At 35.9% G+C, this 23,150-nt stretch overlaps 1 protein-coding gene across 1 annotated transcript; it reads right to left on the bottom strand.

The window, feature by feature from the left end:
• Nucleotides 1–6,034: 6,034 nt before the first annotated feature.
• LOC306875071 (SLAM family member 5-like) lies at nt 6,035–20,997 on the bottom strand. The gene is made up of 6 exons (XM_079425461.1): nt 20,819–20,997; nt 11,914–12,231; nt 10,608–10,904; nt 10,389–10,490; nt 10,183–10,244; nt 6,035–7,708 (listed from the first exon to the last, which is right to left on the bottom strand). Exons 1-6 carry the CDS (start codon nt 20,865–20,867, stop codon nt 7,661–7,663), a joined length of 876 nt encoding a protein of 291 aa, XP_079281587.1. The 5' UTR covers nt 20,868–20,997; the 3' UTR covers nt 6,035–7,660.
• Nucleotides 20,998–23,150: the final 2,153 nt, after the last annotated feature.

Below are 23,150 nucleotides of genomic sequence, written 5' to 3'. Positions count from 1 at the left end.
AGGACCCAAGTGCAGCCGCGGGCCTGGAAGTCCACCTTGTAGCTGAAGTCCGAGGGATCACAGAGACATGGTGGAGTCTTGGGCTCTGTTGGATGATCTCAATACCAGGAATATTGGATTCAGTGTCTTGGGGCAGTCATGGCCTAATGGTTAGACTTGTAACATGAAGGTCATGGGTTCGAGTCTCAGGTCTGGTGGGGATTGTTGGTGGGGGAGTGACTAACCAGCACTCTCTTCCACTCTCAATACCACGACTGACAGATGGCGCCACTAGGTATAGGGCATGAAAGTGATGATAGCAGAAAGGTGTAAATATGAGTCAAAGATATTGGCAAAATCATTATCTGTCAATGTATAATAATAATAATAATAATTGTATTATTTATCAATTCAGCTTTAGGTGTGTTTTTAGGTCTTATGGCAGGAATATGTGTTGTTTTTCTGCTAGTGTGATTTATTATCAACACAATAACTAGGATATATACATTCAGTACAAAACAGCTGATTTCAAGATTTAGTGTGCGGAAAGAATCTATGAAAGTTGTGGAAATATGTATTTTTTCATCAGTTGTTTTGCTACATGCTGCTGACCCCTGCTGGTCAGAACATTCATGCAATTACAAACCAACTTGCCATTAAAAACTTGCAAATTATTTTAAAGCTGTAATATATTAAATAAAATGAACAAATATGCCATTACATATGTCTTATGCGTGTTATTTTATTAAATTGTAGGACTTGTTTTATTTGTTTTGCTGAGTTTGGGTAATCAGACCAATAGGAGACTAAACTACAGACTCCTATAAAGCTCCGGCAACTGTTATATAATTATATCACTGTGAGTACAGCAGACATCATAAATGTCATGAAATCTTACCCGTTTAATCCCAAATGGTGTGTGTTAGCATGTTTTATTGCAGTGAGCCATTTTAGTCGTCTTTAGTATATGATCAAATTATTTCCCCTTTGCTTTATGGGACAAGTGTGTATATAGGAAAATGCATGTTTTCAATTAACTTATAAATTTAATATGGGCTGCTTTTGGTGCTGGACACTTTTTTATTTTGCGTGTTTTACGAATAAGACAGGCTGCAAGGTTAAGAAGCTTACTTAAATGAAAAATGCATTTTTTTAAGTATATTTTGTAGCAAGACGGTTTCCCATATTTATCACGTCTGGGCTAGATTGCATGTTCTCTTGCACGGCTGGATGTTGGACTTATGAAAAATAATCACGTTGTTTGTATTTGCCGAAATAGAAATTTACTTAAGGGGTCATTCCTGGTATCCGGTAACCTTTTGGCTTCATAATTTTTGGAAAAAAAGTTACATGGTTTTCATGTTTTTAGCATTCTACCAAAATAGTGACATGTTTAACTATATGGAACACATACTGGTCAAGCTCAGTGACTTAAAAAATAATAACGATGGGTATATTGTTCAGACACTCGCTGTGAATGTATTCCTCCCTGTTAGGGACATATACATAGTTATCACAATTTTTTAATAATGCAAATGTTAAACAATAATGAGCAACAATAAGATAGTATATGTCCCTTATGCCATAACGTTTTTTTTTTTTATTCTTGAAACAAAAACAAAACAATTATTAATGAATATAATATGTCTTGATTATTAAGAACAGGTACTTTTTTGCCAATTCATTCTTTTGCCAACAGAATGGTAAATAATATAAAAATTTTGCTCAGAAACATATATATGCTGGTAATGCTCCTCACCTCACAAAATAAGACAAAGGTATGCCAAATATTTAATGTTGTTTTCAAATTTTTATTTAAAATGACTTGTCTAACCGGGTGGAATGGAGCATAACAGGGTGGAACACCAGTGTTAACAGGTTCTAACAGCTTCCCGTAATTGTCCTGCATGGTTTGCCATTTATACTGTGTGGATCTGCACCTACATAATATTCTTTCAAAACAATACAAAACATAGCTATGTGGGTATAACTACAATCAAATTCAACATTTATCAGGCTTTAAAAATAACTTTTAATTTAAGTGAGCTTAAAATAATCTTCACATAAATCCATTATAACAATGTCATATTTATATGGCCATCCTACCTGTCTAACAGGTGCACTCTTAAGAAAATAAAAGATTGGGGTTCTTTGGCTTGAAACAATAGCAGAATCCTGTTTGGTGCTAAATAGATTTTGGTGCTTTTTTATAAGTTTCCATAAAGAACCATGCTTTGAAAGTCCTATGTATGACCTGCTGGTATGAATACCTTTTTTATTAACAGTTTATTTTCAATAATCAGTATCTTTATATTATTAATACAATTTGAAAGTTACAATTTAAATATTTTTTAATAAAAGATTTTAAGAAATAAATAATTTACCTGTTAATAGTATGTTGGCAGTCTGTCTTGAGCTACAGAAAGCCAGAAATCAGGCTTTGATAGTTACAGATTTGAAAAACAAAAGGCAGGAAAAAAGTATAATGCAAAGAACCATCTCAGCATATGAACTACATGTAAAAAAACCTTTAAAGGACCAACTTTTATTTCAACAGAAATAAAGTGATCAAACACTTTACAGTATTAACTGCATAAATTATAAATTAAATATAGACTAGTCCATATAGCTACAATTATTGTTTTTATCTTTGTTCTTTGATTTGATACCTTTGTTGCTCTGATGCACATATCATTTTCTCACAACTCTTTAAGTTAACTTAAGATGTTATCTAACTCATTTTAGACTGCGCTTATGAGGATACCCAACAAAACAGGATTAAATATTGTTATATTTCCCTGCTCGCCCAAGCTCGGGTTGTCTACCAGAGACCTGGGAGCTTAATGGTTATGCACAGTATTTTATATATATAATATATAATATTATATACACTACGCTCAAAAGTTTTAGATCAGTAAGGTTTTTAATGTTTTTAAAAGAAGTCTCTTCTGCTCACCAAGGCTTCATTTATTTGATCAAATATACAGCAAAAACAGTAATAGTCTGAAACATTTTTACAATTTAAAATAACTGTTTTCTATTTTAATACATTTTAAAATGCATATTTCTGTTGGCAAATCTGAATTTTCAGCATCATTACTCCAGTCTTCAGTGTCACATGATCCTTCAGAAATCATTCTAATATGTTAATTTGCTGCTCAATAAACATTTATTATTATTATTATTATTATTATTATCAGTGTTGAAAACAGTTTTTTACAATTAGGGTAAACATATCTATTAAACTCACGTACCCATTAAGCACACTTTCATTTTTCAGATCAGATTATAAAAAGAAAAAATTATTTCAAGATTCAAGATTTTATTCGTCACATACACAATTATACAGAGTATAACCAGCAGTGAAATGTAGGTCAGGTCCGCTCCAAGGACAGTGCAATTATATAGAATACAAATATTAAGAAAAAGAAAAGTAGAAAAAATAAGAGGAATAAAATAAAATAAGAGATAAAAAAATATAAATATAAATGTGCAGGTCAGTACAGGTCAGTATGTTGTTGACTTAAATAGTACTAAGAGGAATGTACAAAAAGAATGCAAAAAGTTGTCCAGGGTATTTAAATAGCAATATGATAGAGAAAAATTATGAATAGCTATTGATATAGTGGTATATACATGGAATCATGTGATGTTATGACACGGAGTTAGAGTTTAGGAGCCTGATGGCCTGGGGGAAGAAGCTCCTCCTAAGTCTCTCAGTCTTTGCCATCAGGCTACGGAAGCACTTACCAGATGGAAGCAAAGTGAATAGACGGTTAGCAGGGTGATTTGAGTCCTTGATGATTTTGACAGCTCTATTTTTGCAGCGTTTGAGGTAGATGTCCTGCAGAGAGGGGAGAGCAGACCCTGAGATGCGCTCAGCTAAGCGCACAACTCTCTGTAGTGCTTTGCAGTCCTGATTGGAGCTGTTTCCATACCACACTGAGATGCACTGAGTCAATACACTTTCTATGGTCCCTGAATAGAAAGTTTTCAGGATTGCTGGTGAGACCCTGAATTTCCTCAGCTGTTGCAGATGGTACAGTCTTTGCCTGGCTTTCTTAACCTGTGTTTGGATGTGTGTAGTCCAAGTCAGGTTCTCGGAGATGTTTACGCCGAGGTACTTGAAGCTGCTCACCCTCTCCACAGGGGTCCCACTGATCATAAGAGGAGTGTGGGGAGTGTATTTATTATCCTACTTGATGTCTTAACCAATTGATATGTGTGTTACTATATACCTCCTATAATTTCAAGTCAATCAGATCATTACACACTGAGATACGAGTCTCCATGTGTTCACACTGTCTGGTGGCCATTTTGAAAGCGGTCTAAAAACTTTCACCAAAAGAGGAGCCCCTTAAATGTGCATTTTTTTTAGATGTTTAAGCCTTTATTTTGGGTAAGTTTCACTACTTATTGTAAAATTTAAGATTTTAATGTTCAAACTTTTGCATATTATAACCAGTTAGCTGACTAGCTGTATAAGATTGTGTGCTATGCTAACATATTACTTTTACATCCATAATATTATAAATTGACAGTTTATTGTTGGTCTGCCGTTTTACAGTGCTCTAATTTTTAAAGATTTTATATTATTTTAAGGTGAGCTTAAAGGGTACACGTCTATGAAAATCACAACTTCAGTGTGACATCAATAAGAAAAAGCATAATTTCATAGATATAGTTAATAATAGTTTTTCATATTAAAATATGTATGAACTTAATACATGACCTACACTATTTATTAAGCAAAAATCCTGCCATTTTAATAAATATTATAGGAAATGTATTAAAAATTGTTGCTGCTCCAGTTAAGCTCAGTGTGCTATCTTTAAGCTCCTCCACATTGAACATCTATGTAAATGAACTTTAAGTTAAGTTAATCGATTTGCTATGGATTCTGTCGACTCTAATCTGCAGACTGGCTCTGATCTTTGGCAACTAGCATCATCTTCTTCAGACTGAAAATCAGGCCAAAAATCATGTAGTGTATTCCAGCCTTAAGAGACTATATAAGTTTACATTCATTTAAAAACGAGGCATCATAATGAGGCTAGTTTCTCATCCCCATTAATGAAATGTTTAATTGGTTTGTTTTATTTGATTTTTGAATGTGTTACTTAGCTGAACACAGACTAGTATAGATTCTGCAAGTTGACACTTCATTATGAATATATAACTGGTCAAATTTAATGCCTTGTTGCTTGATTTTAGTGTTCTGTTTTTTTTTTTTTTGTTTTTTTTGTGATTGACTTGTACCTTCAAAAAAATTATTTTTACAATTATTCTTTAAAGATTTTCCTAAAAATAAGCAATAATGTTTAATAAAATATGATGTGAGCTTAAAGGGGTGTGCTTAAAGGGTACAAAAATGTACCCATTAAGCACAGCCAGACCTTTTGAATTTAATGATGATCTTAATTTAAAGGCTTTTGTCATTTGAAATGAAATTAAATATTTTTGTGCGAGATTAATATTTTATTTAACATAACTTTTTGTATTGAAACCAATATCTTGTGCAGTAAAATGTCTCAATGTAGATTTTGGTGAGCTTAATAGGTATGTTTACCCTATTTTTTCAGGATTATTTGATGAATATAAAGTTCAAAAGACCAGCATTTATCTGAAATAAAAAGCGTAACATTGTAACAAGTTTGTAACATTATCGCTACCATTCAAAGGTTTTGAGGTCAGTAAGAATTTCTTTCTTTCTTTCTTTGGAAAGAAATTAATACTTTTATTCAGCGAGGATGCAGTAAAGTGATCATAAGTGACAGTATAGACATTTATAATGTTGCAAAAGCTTTCATTTCATTTTGGAAACAGCATCTATATAGTTTTTACCTGATCTCAGATCACTTTAATCAATTTGTAGACATTTTTAACAAGACATTTGTGTAATTAAAATAATGAGAAATAGGTAATAGTCTCTTACTGGCCTCTATATAGCTGTTCTTAAAACAAACAAAGCAAGCCAGCAAATTAATATAAAATATTTTTAAAACCACATATCATACAGACACTTCATATTTAATGGTATTTTATTATTTTTATTGCATTTAACATAGTATACTTTCAATAACACATTTGCAATGGGCTTTAAAAGCTGTTTTTAGGCATATTTTAGCCTGAGTTTTTGTTGCATTTACACACTTTTGACCAGCAGGCGTCACCAGAGAGGGGTGTTTCGAGCGCTTCGAAACAATGAATCAATTGATTCGAATCTTTGAAAAGCTTCGTTTCTGCTCCACTCCAAAAAGCCTAAGTCTACGCAGAAAATATAATCTTTGCTGCATACGAGAACAAATTGTGTACACATGGATTTCACATGAAGTTTATTATCTATATGGATATCAAGATACTTGCTTAATTGATGTTTCATGTATAAACACTGGTATGTGTGTGTGGTCACTTTGATCTAGGGTCAAAAATCATCCCCTCTGTCTTTTTTTTTTTTTTTTTGTATTTAGAATGAGATGATTTATTTTAGATCACACCACTCTACAAACCTTGATACCTCTGAGAAGTAAACTGACAAATCAGCACAACTTGAACACTCGTTGTTGGTATACAATGTAAAAATGATAGGAGAACTAACACATCCCTGTGGAACACCTATGCTAATACTTTTCAGCTCTGTTAAAGTGTGATTGACTCTGACCTCTTGGGTCCGATTAGTCAAAAATGAAAGATACCACCTAATTAAAAAAGGAGTCACATTCAGTGCCTTCAATTTCTGAATTAAAAGGTGGGGCCTTAATTGTATTAAAAGCAGAGCTAAAATCAACAAATAGCAGCCGTGCATACGCTTTTGAATTTTCCAGGTATTTAGTAATAAAGTAAGTGACAGTGTCGACAGCATCTTCTGTACTACAGCCCTGTCTATATGCAAATTACAGTGGGTCAAGAACACTGATGACTTCTGTCTTTAAAATAAACACCATATACTTCTCAAAACTTTTCATTACAGAGGATGTCAAAGCTACTGGTTTCTTTGGTATTGGAACAAATATTGATTTTTTTATTTTTTTTCTTCCAGAGCTCAGGTAATGAGTCCACAGATTGCTGAAAAATAGGACACCATGCCACAATAAGTTCCTCAGCACAATATTTAAAAAATAAAGCATATATACTATCAGGACCTGTGGACTTTTTGGTACACAGTCAACTGAGGATTAAACAGATTTTCTGTGTATCAACAATGATCCTATCCTGTATTACAAGTGACTCCAAAGCTTCTCTACATTCCAGTGCACACTCCTGTGTATCAAACCTGAGGTAAAAGTCATTTCATTCATTTGCTTTCCGCAGATCATCATTAGAAATAAGACAGTTCCTGTCTTCACATTAGTTGGCTTTAAGGGTGTCCCATAATTTCTTAGAATTTGTAGAAATAAAACTGTTCTAAAATATATTTCTGTCTTTTCCTGGCATTTCTTTGCAAACAGTTTAATTCCTTCTGGATCCAGAAGTTGAGTTTCTGAATGCTATTCTATTTGTGAACAACTACATTAAACAGCAGCAAAATTTCAAGACATAACAATGAGAGTGGATGTGCAAAAGAAAAAACTAAAGAAAAAAGAAAACATACTGGCAGAGAATAAATGTAACCTAAAGGGGTGTGAGTCAGGAGCTGCAGAGCTGTAACATTTATTTTTATTCCGGTAGACGTGTTATTTGATCATCGCTTTGGGGCCATATTTCCATACACATGCTCATCCTTTGATTTCTGCAAGGAAAAACATAGTCAATCAAAAGAAACAGTAAAAAATAAATAAATATATATATACATATATATATTAGAATTTTGCTTCAGATTCACTCAGAGTGAATATGCAGGCTTTACAAGACCTTAACTGTCACCGTCCCGTATACGGGACACCTAACTTTACTTCAATATATTACCATTAAATCCTAATCTAATCATGACAAACTATATATCATTGGAAAGGTCCAAGACTCCTAAATAGATATTTCACCACTGTTTGTTATAAAAAATTATGTAGGAGCAGTAATAGATTAATTTATGACAAGAGCGCACCTCAAAACATATACACCATAATAGGAGCTCTGACCTTTGACACAAAAATTCTATTCGTTTCCTTTTTTTCCTATCACATGTTTTAGTAATCATCATATATTATATATCATTTGAAAGCTTAAAATCTCAAAATTCATCCTGTGAAAACCGTTTTGAAATCGGATATTGCGTCACCATAGAAATGGTACTTTAAAATATTTTAGCGGGCTCCCTCCCCTTAGTGCAGTGCTTCTCAAAGTCCGGACTCCGGTCCGGATCCGGACCCGGAGGGAATTCAATCCGGACCCGCTTCTATTTCATATTTCAAGAACACTAATTATATTTCCTACTTTGATAAACGCACGTTAAACTTGTAAATCATTTGTTTATTTATTCTTATTTTTTTATGTCTTTTGGAGAAGGTCCGAAATTGCAGGCGAGATATTGAATCTTTTCCTTCATGACATTTGTTGTCATCATGACATCCAGTGAGCGTATGACGTTTGACGTAATCGGGCGACATTTCACCGCTAATATTTTTATTTTTTTGTTTTATTTTGCTATCACTTATATTATGGCAATTTGTCTTATAGCAGTGCCCAGTGTATACATTTATTTGTGGCAGCTTGTCACAATATCAAAACTGACCGCTACAAATAAATTTTCCAAAAGGCTTATACTTCGTTGAATAAACTGAGCACTGCGCGTTTCAAAAATAAAATGCTGTGCGGGTGTTTTTATATGAATGTATCTTTTAAAAGAACCGTCCGTTTTCTTCAGAAAAGCTTTGATGTCAAAGCTTTTTGGTTTTTCATTTGGTCTTTCCTGTAATGGCTGATAAAGTAGCGCTTATTTGCTTACAGTCGTTACCGGGGAAACAGCTATATATCACGCTCCAACAGCGCCTCCTGCTGGCAGAGAATCAACTTGCATTTGCTAGTCTGCAGGAAACACTGGTGTCTGTCAGCAAACATAAACAAAAAAGCATGCTTCAGAACTGTTTTGAGCCATGTATTATTACTATGAATTAGGCTACTACTACTACTACTATTACTATCTTGTGCCCTGCAATAACCATTTACGCAAACTCTCTTTTGATATAAAGGGAAAAAAAGAGAAAATCGGCCCAAAAAATCAGCATCATGTATCGGCCATAGGCTGCCCTGATTTCTAAATATCGGCATTGGCCAGAGAAAAAACATTATGTGTCGACTTCTACTGCTGACACTTAAATTAATTGTTTTGCCACTTTTGCACTTATTAAAGTATTTTGAATGCGAAGGGAACCTTTTTTTTTTTTAAATGAGTGTTTATTTGTTATATGTTATGTATGTTTATTAAAAACACGTTTTGTAATAGCCAATTGTTCCGGACCTTTGACACTGATGAAAATTCAGATTTGGACCTTTGAATGTAGACTTTGAGAACCCCTGCCTTAGTGGGAGGTGTCATATTCCAAATGTATTACGGTCTTATAGAATCAAAACTTTTTATAATCTTGGCAAAAGAGATATCATCGGAAAGGTCTGAGTCTCAAGATTCCATATTTGGTGGTTATTTTGTGATAAATTGATCCATTTGTTACAGAAAAGTGCATAAAAAAAACTTCAATGGGGTTTGAATGGCACCCGGTGGCTGTTTGTGGTATAACGCCTAAACAAAATTGCATAGTAACCTCAATTGTTTTTATATCAACTTCAAATTTGGAACACAACATATTTAGACATATGGCTTTAATTTTATGCAAAATTTGGATTAAAATATATTTTGTAAAATATTTATTTGATATAATATATAATAATAATAGTATCGTACATGTTATTTACAGTAAATTTAAACTTTTATAACTTTTTTTTACTTTCGTTTTTTGAAATTATTTCACTTCTGCAATAATCTGCTGATTGTCTTCTTTAAAAGGTCTGTATTCAAAAGCATTCATGAATTATTACAATTTAACTTTAAATAGTGCACTTTCAAAACGTTTTCAAAAAGGGGGGGGGGGGGGGGGGGGGGTGACAGTTAAGGGGAGCTTCTGTAAAATAATTTCATAAAAATGTCTACTCAATAAAAAAGCTTAGAAAAATATAATAAAAAAAAATAATCATCCAATGCATGAACATCAATTTATAAGAACTATACTGTACAAAAGAGTAACAGACTAACTGACTGCAACAACTTCTTACCTTTTTTCGTGATGTTGATTTACACAGAGCTGAATGAGTCCTGTCTTTCCTTTTTGTCTGACCTGCATTAGCAATGAAATAACACATACATGTTAAAACAACCAAGTTGTCAATATTATATTGAAATTTGTGACTTATAAAATATAAATATTTCATTGTATTCATTAATTTTATAATCTCCTAAGCTTTTTATTTTATTTTTTTACATTTCTTGCAGATGCAGAAGATCACAAATACAGTGACAATCAACAGAGATCCAGCAGCAGCAGCAGAAATCAGTACTATCAGAGATACAGAGTCTGGAGGAACTGATGGAGAGTAAAAGAGAGACAGTCATGAATGTAAGTAACTGAATCGGTCTGATCTCTACAACAAAAGACAGAGATCAGCTAAATGAATGAGCATTAATATCAGCGTTGCTGTACCTGAACATGTGTGACAGAGTTGAGTGATGTCCAGATGTTGAGTCTGGTTGGTGATGGGATTGTTGAGCACACAGCTGTAGGTGTTTTTATCCTGATATTCCACCTCCAGAGGTAGAGAGAGACTGATGCTGAGATCAGACACACTGATGCTGGACAATAAACTGTTTCCTTTGTACCAGGAGAGAGTCACATGACTCACATTCACCACTGAACACAACAATGAACAAGATGATGATGATGATGATGATGAAGAGCAGTTTGAAAAGTTGCTGCTGATGACAGGAACAGACAGACGAGCTGAAAGCATGAGAGAATAAAGAAAAATACTGATAAATCTAAACAACAATCCTATTTCCAGCTCTTATTTTTCTATAAATCTCAAACAACAAAATCACTTAGGGTCAAAGACATTTAGGTGTCACCGTTAAAATACATTTACAAAAATGATTTTATATACATACACTGTAAAAAAAAAAAAAAAAAAAAAAGTTAAAAAAAAAAAAAAAAAACCTTAAAAAGTTAAAAAAAAAAAATTAAGGCAACCAGCTTCAGCAGATTTTTTTGTTTTCTCAACTTATTTTTTCTGAAATTTCTCAACTTTTTGTTTTATCTGCTGAGACTGGTTGCTTAAACTTTTAAGTTTGCCCAACATTTTTTTTTTTTTTTTTTTACAGTATAGAAAGCACATTAAATTCAAGCAATGTGTCTATGTTTCAAATACATTTTAGGAAATGTTGGTAAACGTAAAAGTATCGTCAAGTTATGTTTAGACTTTATTTTATTCATAAATTGAAAAACCCCATTATAAAACCCCATAGGAAAATCTCAAAGGAACCTTCGGCGAATTACACTCGCTTCGGACGTCACAGTTCTCCCACTCTATACATGACCATGCTGAAAGTCATCAACAACTTCTGTTTCACACGGACTTTAAGGAGTTTTAAAAGCACGACGCTTTAAATGTACGGAACGGAATTTGGCACAATGGCCATTTTATTAAAATTGAAACTGAAACTAAAATTTGATTCACCGCAATACTACTGCTAGCACAATTAGCAATTTAAACTGTTTTCAAATACATCACCATGCAGTGAAGGCATCATATTGGAGACGTGTGATATAATTTGGCCATCTAGTAGGCAACAATTGCTGTAGTTTTAACATTTTTACGAAGACGTGATTCACTTGAAAAGTAAATCATTGACGTCTTCAAGATCGTTTACGATATAAAATCATCAGACTGTCCATCCTTAATCAACATTATGCCTTTAATAAAACAAGCTATGTCAATGTTTGGACTACTCACCATAGACAGAAACACTGAATATTTTTGATGATTTTTTCGCTCCAGCTATCTCTAGTTGATAGAGTCCAGCATGCTGAGTTGTGATGTTAGTGATGGTCAGAGATCCAGTCTGATAGTCCAGTTTCAGTCTGTCTCTGAATCTCCCATCAGGAACATCAGATGTGGAGAAGATTTGCTTATTTTTCTTCATTTTAGCTATTTGAGACTTTTCAGCTCCAAATTTCCACAGTATATCATCATCCGCACGTATTTCAGTAACACCAGTGTGTAAAGTAACAGAATCTCCTTCCGTCACTGACACTGACTCACCGAACACACCTGAAGAACAAACAGCTTTTAAGTTTGTGATGGTTTACAAAGCCTGAAATCAGCTCTCATTTGTGACTAAGTGTAAATTGAAGAAAAAACAAACAAAAAAACATTCAGAACGGCCATAAAAACACAAAGCAAATAAAAGGTGAAATATGAACATGATTTTAATTGAGTCGTTGCATTTCATTAGCCCGCCTTTCAGTGTGCAGTCTCACAGCTCTCTTTCGCACACTTTTTATTATTCTTTACAGGATTGCTTTCACTCTACATCCGTATCTCTCATTGAAACATTTTCTGAGCAGTTTTCTGAGGCTTCCAATCACCTAACTCAAATCTGATCACTTACCATAATGTCTCAGGTTTTTAATTGTATTGCTTCCACTCTGTAAATATGTCTATAAACATGACATAAATATTAGAAGAAAATCAGAAATATCAAAATGTTAGAAGAAAACAGTAAATATTGAATTGAGGGTGGGGGTTTATATGAATGTATCTCTGAAGGGAACTGATTGTTTGCTTGTTAAACGCTTCAATGGCATTTCCTTTTCATCTTATGTGCATATAATACCTATTAAAGCAGCATTGCTTTGTTTACAGTGGTAAGCAAGGAATCGCTGTATGAAGTCCCATTAACTACCATGAAGAAGATGCAGCCTTCACTTCAAGGGGTCCTTGAACTACATCTCACTAGTCTAACCAAGGAATACAAGTGTTCTAAAGTAAGACTACAGATGACACTGAAGGATTCCAGAGACAAGACCATCAGTACTGCTGTATCTCCCCTGGTAACTGGGTGGACACCATTCGATGCAGTGCAGCAAGCTATATCAGCCCTGAAGCACAAAGATACTGTGGGGCAGGTCCAGCAGGGAAGAGGAGGTTTTGGCTTGAAAGCAAGTGAACAAATCTGGTGAAAGGCTACAACATCAGACCAGAGAACACTGGTGGTCGAGGAGGTGCGCTGACAGGAGGTTGAGAGAGGAGAGAAAGATACCTCTCTTGTTAAGCAGGGGAAATATATGGATGCAGTTGGAGGGAGATATGGAAAATGCAAGCTAATAAGAGTAGCTTTATCATCAGGGCAACTTATGAATTGCTTCCAACATCAATGATCGCCAACAGTGGTACTTTGAGGATCCAACCCATGCCCTCCGCCCAACTCCAACAACTCTCAAACACATCGTGACAGGCTGCAAGACCAGCCTCACGCAAGGGAGATACATCTGGAGACATAGTCAGATCCTCAAGATCTTTGCATCAGCTTTGGAGAGCAAGCGTAGCATGACCAATTCCTAGCCACCCGAAGGCAACATTATTTGTCAGAAAACGGCAGAAAACACCCAAAAATCCTTCCACCAAATCATGACAACCATGCCTGGCCTGTGACTGGAAAATGCTAGCAGACATTCGCCAACAGCTAATCTTTCTACATGAGAGTGCCCTCACCAACCTAAGGCCAGACTTGATACTCTGGCTCCCCTCACTTAAGATTATTTATATCATAGAGTTAACACTTTGTTGCTGCTGCATGTTTTGAGTTTGAGCTCCATCAATTTAATTCTTTATCGTCTATTTTCTATCTTAAAATCAATTTTATACACTATCATTTTCGATTCTATAATGTGTGAATATATCCCCTATTGCATTCTACAACTAAACCAATCAGAGCAGCTTGTTATCACTAGTTTTATTTTGATTTCCCGAGTCTGCTATTAGCTTATAGCCCGTTAGCATCGCCAGCGCGGCTGCCGCTAATCTCGCTTACATTTCTAATACTCTATTCACACACATTACCATTGTTTAACTGTTACTTGCTTAAATGGCAGATTTGTGTCTACCTTTGAGTGCAGGTGAGGACATGTTCGAGCTGCATTCGGTGCAGCTGGAGGCCGTGGAGAAGCAGATCCATGACCTGTTGGAGAAGCAGGCCCAGCTGAGAGAGCAGAGAGCCACGCTGGAAACATCCCGGGGTACCACTCACAAGTCTGGGGTAAGTATGCACTCCCACCACCTCTACTCCGTATGTTTCTCTGCACAGGTCCTGTGCACCCAGGACGCGACCTTTCCAGATGTCAGCAGCGGAAGACACGAGCCAGGCCCTGACGTCATCATGTCAGGACCGCTTCCCACGCATCAACAAGGACACAAAAGGCTCAGTAGACTTTTTGCTTTAAACGAATGGTTATTGTCATGGTGTAAAGAACAGAAACTGCTCTTTGTTAACAATTGGAAGCTTTTCTGGGAGCGTGCTAGGCTTTTTCGTGCTGATGGCCTGAACCCCAGTAGAGTCGGAGTGGAACTCCTGTCGGACAACATCTCCAGGACGCTACACTCCATCTGACTAATAAGCCAACTCTCAAAATACTGCTATGATGACTTTTGTTCTACCCACTTAAAAGATAGAAGTACTTGCGTTGTCCAATCTATACAGACTGTGTCTGTTCCCCGAATAGCGAGGTCAAAATATAAATTTAATGCAGGATCTAGAAAACATCTGATCGTGATTAAACCAGAAAAATGCGAAATAAATGAACAAAAACAATTTTTAAAGCTTGGGCTCCTAAACACCAGATCACTCGCACCCAAAGCAGTTATTGTAAATTAAATAATAGTTTTGATGTACTCTGCTTTTTGACGGAAACCTGGCTTAAACCAAATTAGTATATTGGTCTAAATGAGTCTACTCCACCAAGATACTGTTATAAACATGAGCCCCGTCAGACTGGTCGTGGCGGCGGTGTTGCAACAATATATAGTGATATTCTCAATGTTACTCAGAAAACAGGATACAGGAGGTTTAACCTGTTACCCTGCGCCCCTATTTTTGAGCATTTTGTAAAAAACGATATAACCAAATAAAAATGTCTGTAGCTCTTGAACCCTAAGGTCTATATTTAAAAATCTGGTGTTGTTTGAAACTAGACACTTGATCCTTTGTTACTCTAGAGTCATAATAACTCAAAATTAGTATAGCAATAGAGTAAAACAAGGTAAAATATACATGAAATTGACTCGCGATATGTTTTAATGAAGCTCACTAAGGGAAAAATGGATGAGACTTTCATGCCAAAGGCCTGAAAACACCATAAAGATAAAGCTGAACATCTGACCATGTTTTGATTCAAATTTGAGGATGATACTCCCAAAAATGTAGTTTCTGTAAGCTTTTATTTAAAAAAAATCTAGGCGTCCTTTCAAAAAAGCCATTTGGAGACCCCAAATAGACACTTTGTAAACAAATGTCCAAATGAGTCAAAACTACATAATACATATATGTATATCAATTCAGAACTGCTCTGCCCACCAAAACACACAATAAAAAACTATTTCTGAACAGCATTTGTAGTGCTGACTCATTTAGTCATTTGGTTAGTCTACAAATGGCATTTTTGAAAAAAAACGCCTAAATATTTCCTGAAATAAAATATGAAATAATAATTTTTTTATAGGTAAAGACTTACAGAAAGTACATCTTTATGGTATTTCATTTCAAGAAAAGCTTTGGAAAAGTCATTTGGATATTTTATTTCAAGAAAAGTCTAGGAATCCTTTCAAAAATGCTATTTAGAGACTCCATAAGACACTGCATACTACATATGTATATCAATTCAGAACTGCTCTACCAATGAAACCACAAAAAAACACAAAACTATTTCAGAATTTGAACATAACTAAACAGTCTTTATTCTGAACAATTCCAATAATGAAAACAGTGAACCAAAACAGATTTGATCATTTTTGAACTAGTGAAAACACAAAACATGCAAAATACATTGTTTTTACAACATTTGTATTTTTTATTTATTTTATATGGTGAATATTATGAATATTACTATTTTACTAATATAGTAATAGATTACTATTACTAATATTACTAAATAATTAAAAAAAAAAACTATTTACAGTATTTACAGTGGAGGAAGACGCTCTAGCAGCCACTAAAATTGTTTTTTTTCTGACCATCTGGATTAACCAGACCTCTGAAAAGACAGGGAAGAGTGAGAGAAAAAGAGTGAGAAAGTGTGTAAGCAAAACAAATCAAACTTGCAACACTGTTTACATTTTGTACACACACACACACACACACGCGCGCACGCACACACACACAATAACCGGGACATACCCACAAACAAACACACCCACCCACCCACACGAACAAAACTCATGTAATCCCCTCATATTATCCCTCTCCGTTGTCATTTTTAGAATCTAAAACAGCTAACATGAAACAAAAGCTGCAAATACATGATAAAGACACATAAACATTCAAGAGGAGGGTGGAGACACTTACGTGCTAATGCTATCCACGCTTCCCAGCGATCTCAGCGCGTATTCGGCTACTAAATTAGCCATTTTTCTCCCCACGTCCTCCAAAACACCACCAAACGCCACAGAAACACTTCTCAAGTCGAAGATCCACGATGGAGAGATTCAGATGTGAGCTTTGGACAACATCTGTTCGCTGATAGCCAGTCTGTGTAGCGCCGCGACGCCATTATGTGTACGCTTCATGCGTAACCCGAGAGCGCACGAAAACACACGGACAATACGCCGAGCTATTCTCTAAACAATCTTACGTAAACTATTCAAACTGTCAATCACTTTAAACGTCCTTGTGGTTGGCTAACACTTCCATCCATCAAAACTGTGCTGGCGAGGCATTGGCTGGGTTCAAACACCCCTATTGTGATGTGTCCGGATTGACACCTCGCTGACCCATTCACGGACGCGCTTACTGTCCCGGGTTATAACAGCTCCTGCGATTGAAGGAGAGAGACGAGGGAGGGCTATTCTTACTCGGAAGAGACTATTCTGCTGGAAATAGATGGCGTTTCAAAGCTGGAATACGAATTATAATCGATATTTATTGGAAAATGGACGCTATCGATAACTATAACTCGAATCGCTTATGTAAACAAAGGAGGATCTATCGTGTTTTCCCCTATTTTTTCGTTGTTTTGGATTAAAAAGTGGATGCATTTTGAAGAGTGGACCCTTCTCTTGAAATGTATGCTGGTGTGTCTTGGAATAGTCTGAGCTGACCAGCGCTATTGGCGATCAAACGTGAGTACTGCGGTTCGCTTTGTTCATTTTAAATGGCCGGTCTTTCAGCATTTCTGTTAACCCTTTCCTCTCTGGTGTATTGATTTCAAAAACAAGCTCACATCGTTAATCTTGAGTGTTTTAGCTTTCAAATGATATATAGTTAATGATAATTGATTGAATATTGTTCTAAAACAAAGGTAATAAAAAGTCCGACCACGCCCGACCACGCCCTTCCGGCCCGCCCGCGGGCCGATGCGGGTTAACAGGTTAACTCATCTGAAATACTTCTGCTTAATGTTACCCTGTCAGATATGCAGAAGAAATCTCTCGTATCTCTTGCTCTGGCTACTGTGTATAGACCGCCAGGGCCATATACAGATTTCTTAAAATAATTGGCAGATTTCCACTCAGATCTATTGATTAATGTTGATAAAGTGCTAATTGTCTGAGATTTTAACATTCACGTTGATAATACAAATGATGTGTTAGGACTTACATTTACTGACCTCAAGCAAAACGTCACCGGGCCCACTCATTGTTTTAATCCTACGCTAGACTTAATTAAATTGCATGGAATTGATCTTACTGATATAGATATCATACCTCAAAGTGATGATGTTACTGATCATTTTCTTGTATTGTGCATGCTGCGTATTACTGATATTAATTATATGGCTCCGCGTTATCGTCCGGGCAGAACTATTGTTCCAGCCACCAAAGACAGATTCTCAAATAACCTGCCTGATTTATCTCAACTGCTCTGTGTAACCATAAATACACATGAACTAGACGAAATGACTAGCAACATGGGCACTATCTTCTCTATTACATTAGAAGCTGTTGCCCCCCCCCCCTCAAATTGAAAAAGGTTAGAGAAAAACGTACTGTGTCATGGTACAAGTTATACCCATTCTCTCAAGAAAGAAACTCATAATCTTGAGCACAAATGGACAAAAACTAACTTGGAAGTTTTTAGAATTGCGTGGAAAAACAGTATGTCCAGCTATAGACAGGCTCTAAAAGCTGCCAGGGCAGAGCATATCCGCAAACTCATAGATAATAACCAAAATAATCCAAGGTTTTTATTTAGCACAGTGCCTAGATTAACAAATAAACAGACACCACCCGATCTAAATATTCCCTCACAGTTTAATAATAAGTTATGAATTTATTCACTGATAAAATAGATAACATCTGAAATACAATAAAAAATGTAGATTCTACTGCGTCTAGTATTTCAGCTTCATTCACCGCACCCAAAGAAAAACTGCAGTGCTGTACAACTATAAGACAGGAAGAGCTAAATAAACTTATCAATGCATCTAAACCAACAACATGTTTATTAGATCCTGTACCCACTAAACTACTGAAAGAGTTGTTACCTGTAGCATAAGAACCGCTTCTCAATATTATTAACTCATCATTATCTTTAGGTCACATCCCAAAACCATTCAAGCTGGTGGTTATTATTAAGAAACCACAACTAGATTCTAGTGAACTGGCAAATTACAGACCCATTTCAAATCTTCCGTTTATGTCTAAAATTTTAGAAAAAGTTGTGTCTGCTCAATTGTGCTCCTTCTTGCAAAAAAAATATCTCTATGAAGAATTTTAGGTCAGGTTTCAGGCCTCACCATAGCACAGAAACTGCACTTGTTAAAATGACAAATGACTTGCTTCTTGCATCAGACCAAGGCTGCATCTCATTGCTACTATTACTTGATCTTAGTGCTGCATTCGACACTATAGACCAGGGCTGTCCAAACTCGGTCCTGGAGGGCCGGTGTCATGCAGAGTTTAGGTCCAACCCTAATTAAACACACCTGAAACAGCTAATCAAGCTCTCATTAGGCATACTATAGACTTCCATGCAGGTGTGTTGAGGCAAGTTGGAGCTAAACTCTGCAGGACACCTGCCGGTAGGTAGGATCTAAACCATCTTAAAGCCTGCCCTCGAATACCCGTATAGTTTTGTAATCGATCTATGAGTATGTCATGGTCTATAGCAGGGCTGTCCAAACTCAGTCCTGGAGGGCAGGTGTCCTGCAGAGTTTAGCTCCAACTTGCCTCAACACACCTGCATGGAAGTCTCTAGTATGCCTAGTGAGAGCTTGATTAGCTGTTTCAGGTGTGTTTAATTAGGGTTGGACCTAAACTCTGCATGACACCGGCCCTCCAGGACCGAGTTTGGACAGCCCTGCTATAGACCATGACATACTCATAGATCGATTACAAAACTATACGGGTATTCGAGGTCAGGCTTTAAGATGGTTTAGATCCTACCTGTCCGATCACTACCACTTTGTTTATTTAAATGGGGAGTCATCTCAATTATCACCAGTAAAGTATGGAGTACCACAAGGATCTGTCCAAGGTCCTCTGCTATTTTCAATATACATGTTGCCCCTTGGTAATATTATTAGAAAATACGGGATTAGTTTTCATTGTTATGCTGATGATACTCAGCTATAAATCTCAACAAGACCAGATGAAACTTCTAAACTATCTAAGCTAATAGATTGTGTTAAAACTGTAAAAGATTGGATGACCAATAATTTCCTCCTATTAAATTCAGATAAGAGAGAGTTATTAATTATTGGACCAAAAAACAGAACACAGAATCTCTTAGATTACCATTTGCAACTAGACGGATGTACTGTTACGTCCTCTTAATTCAAAAATCTGGGTGTTATATTAGACAGCAACTTGTCCTTTGAAAATCATGTTTCCCATGTTACTAATGGTTTGTTACTAATGGCCTTAAAAAAAGATTCTGAAGTTTGTGCTAAATAAATAATATCGCTGGTTCAAAACCACTCTACGATCGATATTTTTAGGTGCAGAACAATTGATCCGCCCACCCCTACAACACACTGCATTTAGAGTCAGGGGGTGTAAACTTTTCCACAGGATGGTCGGGGTATATTGCTCATACTTTGTCTAGAAATGTAAATATTTCATGTACTGTTGCTTACGAAGGGCAGTACTAAAAAATGATAACTTTAAACAAAATAACCAATCAGTTTCCACCGATTCAATTGTTTGAAAGTCTGGAAAAGATAATAATTCCTGCCATCTCACATTGTGACAGTCATCATGTTCAAAAGTTTACACCCCAGGGCTCTTAATATTATGTGTTGCCTTGAGCATCAGTGAATGTTTGCAGATTTGGATCATCTAGGTAAAAGCATGCATATCAAATACAAGAATCAAACATATGGAAACATTTGACCCAGTTCTTTGGTTTAAATTCAGTTATCAGATGTTCAAATGAGGTCTGGTACGTACTGAATCAAAAAAACAAAAGCTTATGATCCCTCTTTATTATTATTGTTATTATTTTAAATCAATCTTTTCATTGCAAGATAATGTGATAAGTTCTCGAAATGCCCCCCAGTCATGCAATTCTAGAATTGGGCCTGGCATAAAATTTTAAACGTGGCATGATGGAGAATTCACAATTTCCATTATTTTCCGTGATTTTTAACATCTGTCAAAGAATGCTACTGACATTAAGCCAAAAAAATATATATTTATAACTTACCAATCAGACGGCACCAGCACAAACAGAGCAAAACAAACACGTGAAACATTTTCTTCAATTGTTCAGTGAGAAGTGTGCAATAAGTTAATAACGTCTGGCATTTCACAATTGTGAGAACTTCTCAGCTCATTTTCAGAGTCAAACTGAAACCTGCTGTGGTTGTTTTTTTTTTGAGAGATGAAGTGTGTGTTCTTGTACATGCGTGTTTTGTCTGTAGGTGAAGGGTCTTCTTCTTCCAGTCCTGCTTTTATTGAACCGCACAGTTGTTTCCTTCACAAAACAGATTTACAGTGGAATAAGAAATAAGAAATAAAAGTCAAAAACAGTCAAATCGGTGTTAGCGGTTAAACTAGGCTCTTACCTGTCATGTGCTAAAATGCTAAATAATATACTAAATTAAATACCAGACCTTTTTTTTTTTTTACTGCTACTGTAGCTTTAAGCAGTTTTGATAAAACATAGCGTTCAAAAGCCATTAAGGCATTTTTAGGGCTGTGATGTTGAGCCTCTTTGTTGAGCACAATGTGAACACGACACGAGATAATGTGTGGAGCGCACCACAAAAACCAGCACGACAGATGCTCAACGAAGGCCCGACATTACAGCCCTAAAAATAATGGTAAGCAAGCGCTGCTTTGGTCACAGTTTGTATATCTGCAGTCCTAGTTTCAGTTTTCCTTTTTGAATGATGAATATAGACTTTTGATACCTGCTGATATAGATCGTTATTTTCTTACACGCAGGTGCATGCTGGTTGACAGTCAACTGTAGGCCTTATGGTGTGTTCAAGCAGAGCTTTGTACAACAACAATATGTTAACCGCTAGTTCTTTGATGTTGACCTGGTGCGTCATGGCCTTTAAACAACAGTATTCATAAGTACCTCTCTGTTTTAGAGTAGGGACTCCAAAAAACTAGTGCTGCAGAAAGTCGACTGTGGTGTTTCCTCAGGTTGTCTCGCTTGCTTGCTCGATTGATTATGTCTGTGTGTGTGTGTGGAGTGATATTTCTATAGCCATGCCATGATTAATGCAGTCAAAACATGTAAATACAACATCTACCAGCAGGTGCTTATGGGACAAAGGATTATGCTCTGTCTTTTTTTCTATGGTTTTGCATGAACATAAAAACTGCATGAACATTCACTACATCATCGCTCTACCTTCCATAGGGAGACTTCGATATCACTTTCACTTGAACTAGCAATAAAATCACATCGCCAATAAAGCAGAAGAACAGAGCACTTTTATGAATCTGAATCTGGGTTCATTTTCTGAAGGGAAAAGTGGTGAAAATTAAGCTTCTCTTTAATTTGCTCACCGTCTTTACTTGACAATGGTAAGACATTTATTTGTTACAATCTCTTTTCTGCTGTTGCACAGACATCTGCGAGATATTTGAGACCCGTGGGGGGCTTTACTGGTCAGAGGAAGTCTGAGCATTAAACATATGCAGCTGATTGTGTGAATGTGTGAATCAATGATGTCCTTCTGCTGTTTCATATGTGTTTTGAATCCAGGCATATTTCTCTACTCACAATCTTTGTGATATGTAGAAAAAAAAAAAAGTTTTCTCACTATTATATTTTGCTTGGCTGATGTTAACTGATTGTTCTTCAGGTGCATCTGGTGTTGGTACAGATAAAGTGTTGGTGTCACTGATGGAGGGAGATTCAGTCATTTTCCACACTGGTGTTAAAACAAACAAACAAAATTATTTTACATGGTTACATGGTAATTGTAAGCACTTCATACTGATATCTGAGACCCTGGGTTGTATTTTAAGGTCTGTTATTACTAAAATGTAAACAGCTATTGACTATTTATAGATGTAACTCTCACCCAAAATTGTATTGCTTTTTTATGGAAACTCCCCCTAGATATACTTACCATTTGAGCCGTTCAGCGGGAGAGGGCTACATAATGAATGTTTAAATGCAGTTTATACGTTTAAAGTATTGTTAATGTATTTCTTGATTTTTTTTACAGTGATATTTAAAGTTATTTTCTTTACCTGTATATTAATTTATATACAGTATATAGACAATCTTTGCAAATAAATCTACATATAAATGCAGGATTTACTCTTGGAATTGCAATTGGCATAGTGAAAACTAGAATGAAACAAAAATATAGACTGGATTAATAGAACGATATTAGTATCTGTCAGACAGTCACAATCACCGCCGCCAACGGCTATGACCAGATCATAATCACCTGAGTTCTAATCACCCGCACCTGCAATACCTCATCAGCACTCCTATTAGTACCCCTCTCTCTCTGACACTCATCATCTGGCCTATGGTTCACTACCCCGAACAGTAACCTGACTCC

This window comes from Barbus barbus, assembly GCF_936440315.1.
Source record: "Barbus barbus genome assembly, chromosome: 9".
Lineage (NCBI taxonomy): Eukaryota > Metazoa > Chordata > Actinopteri > Cypriniformes > Cyprinidae > Barbus > Barbus barbus.
This window is presented reverse-complemented; position numbering and strand designations above follow the sequence as displayed.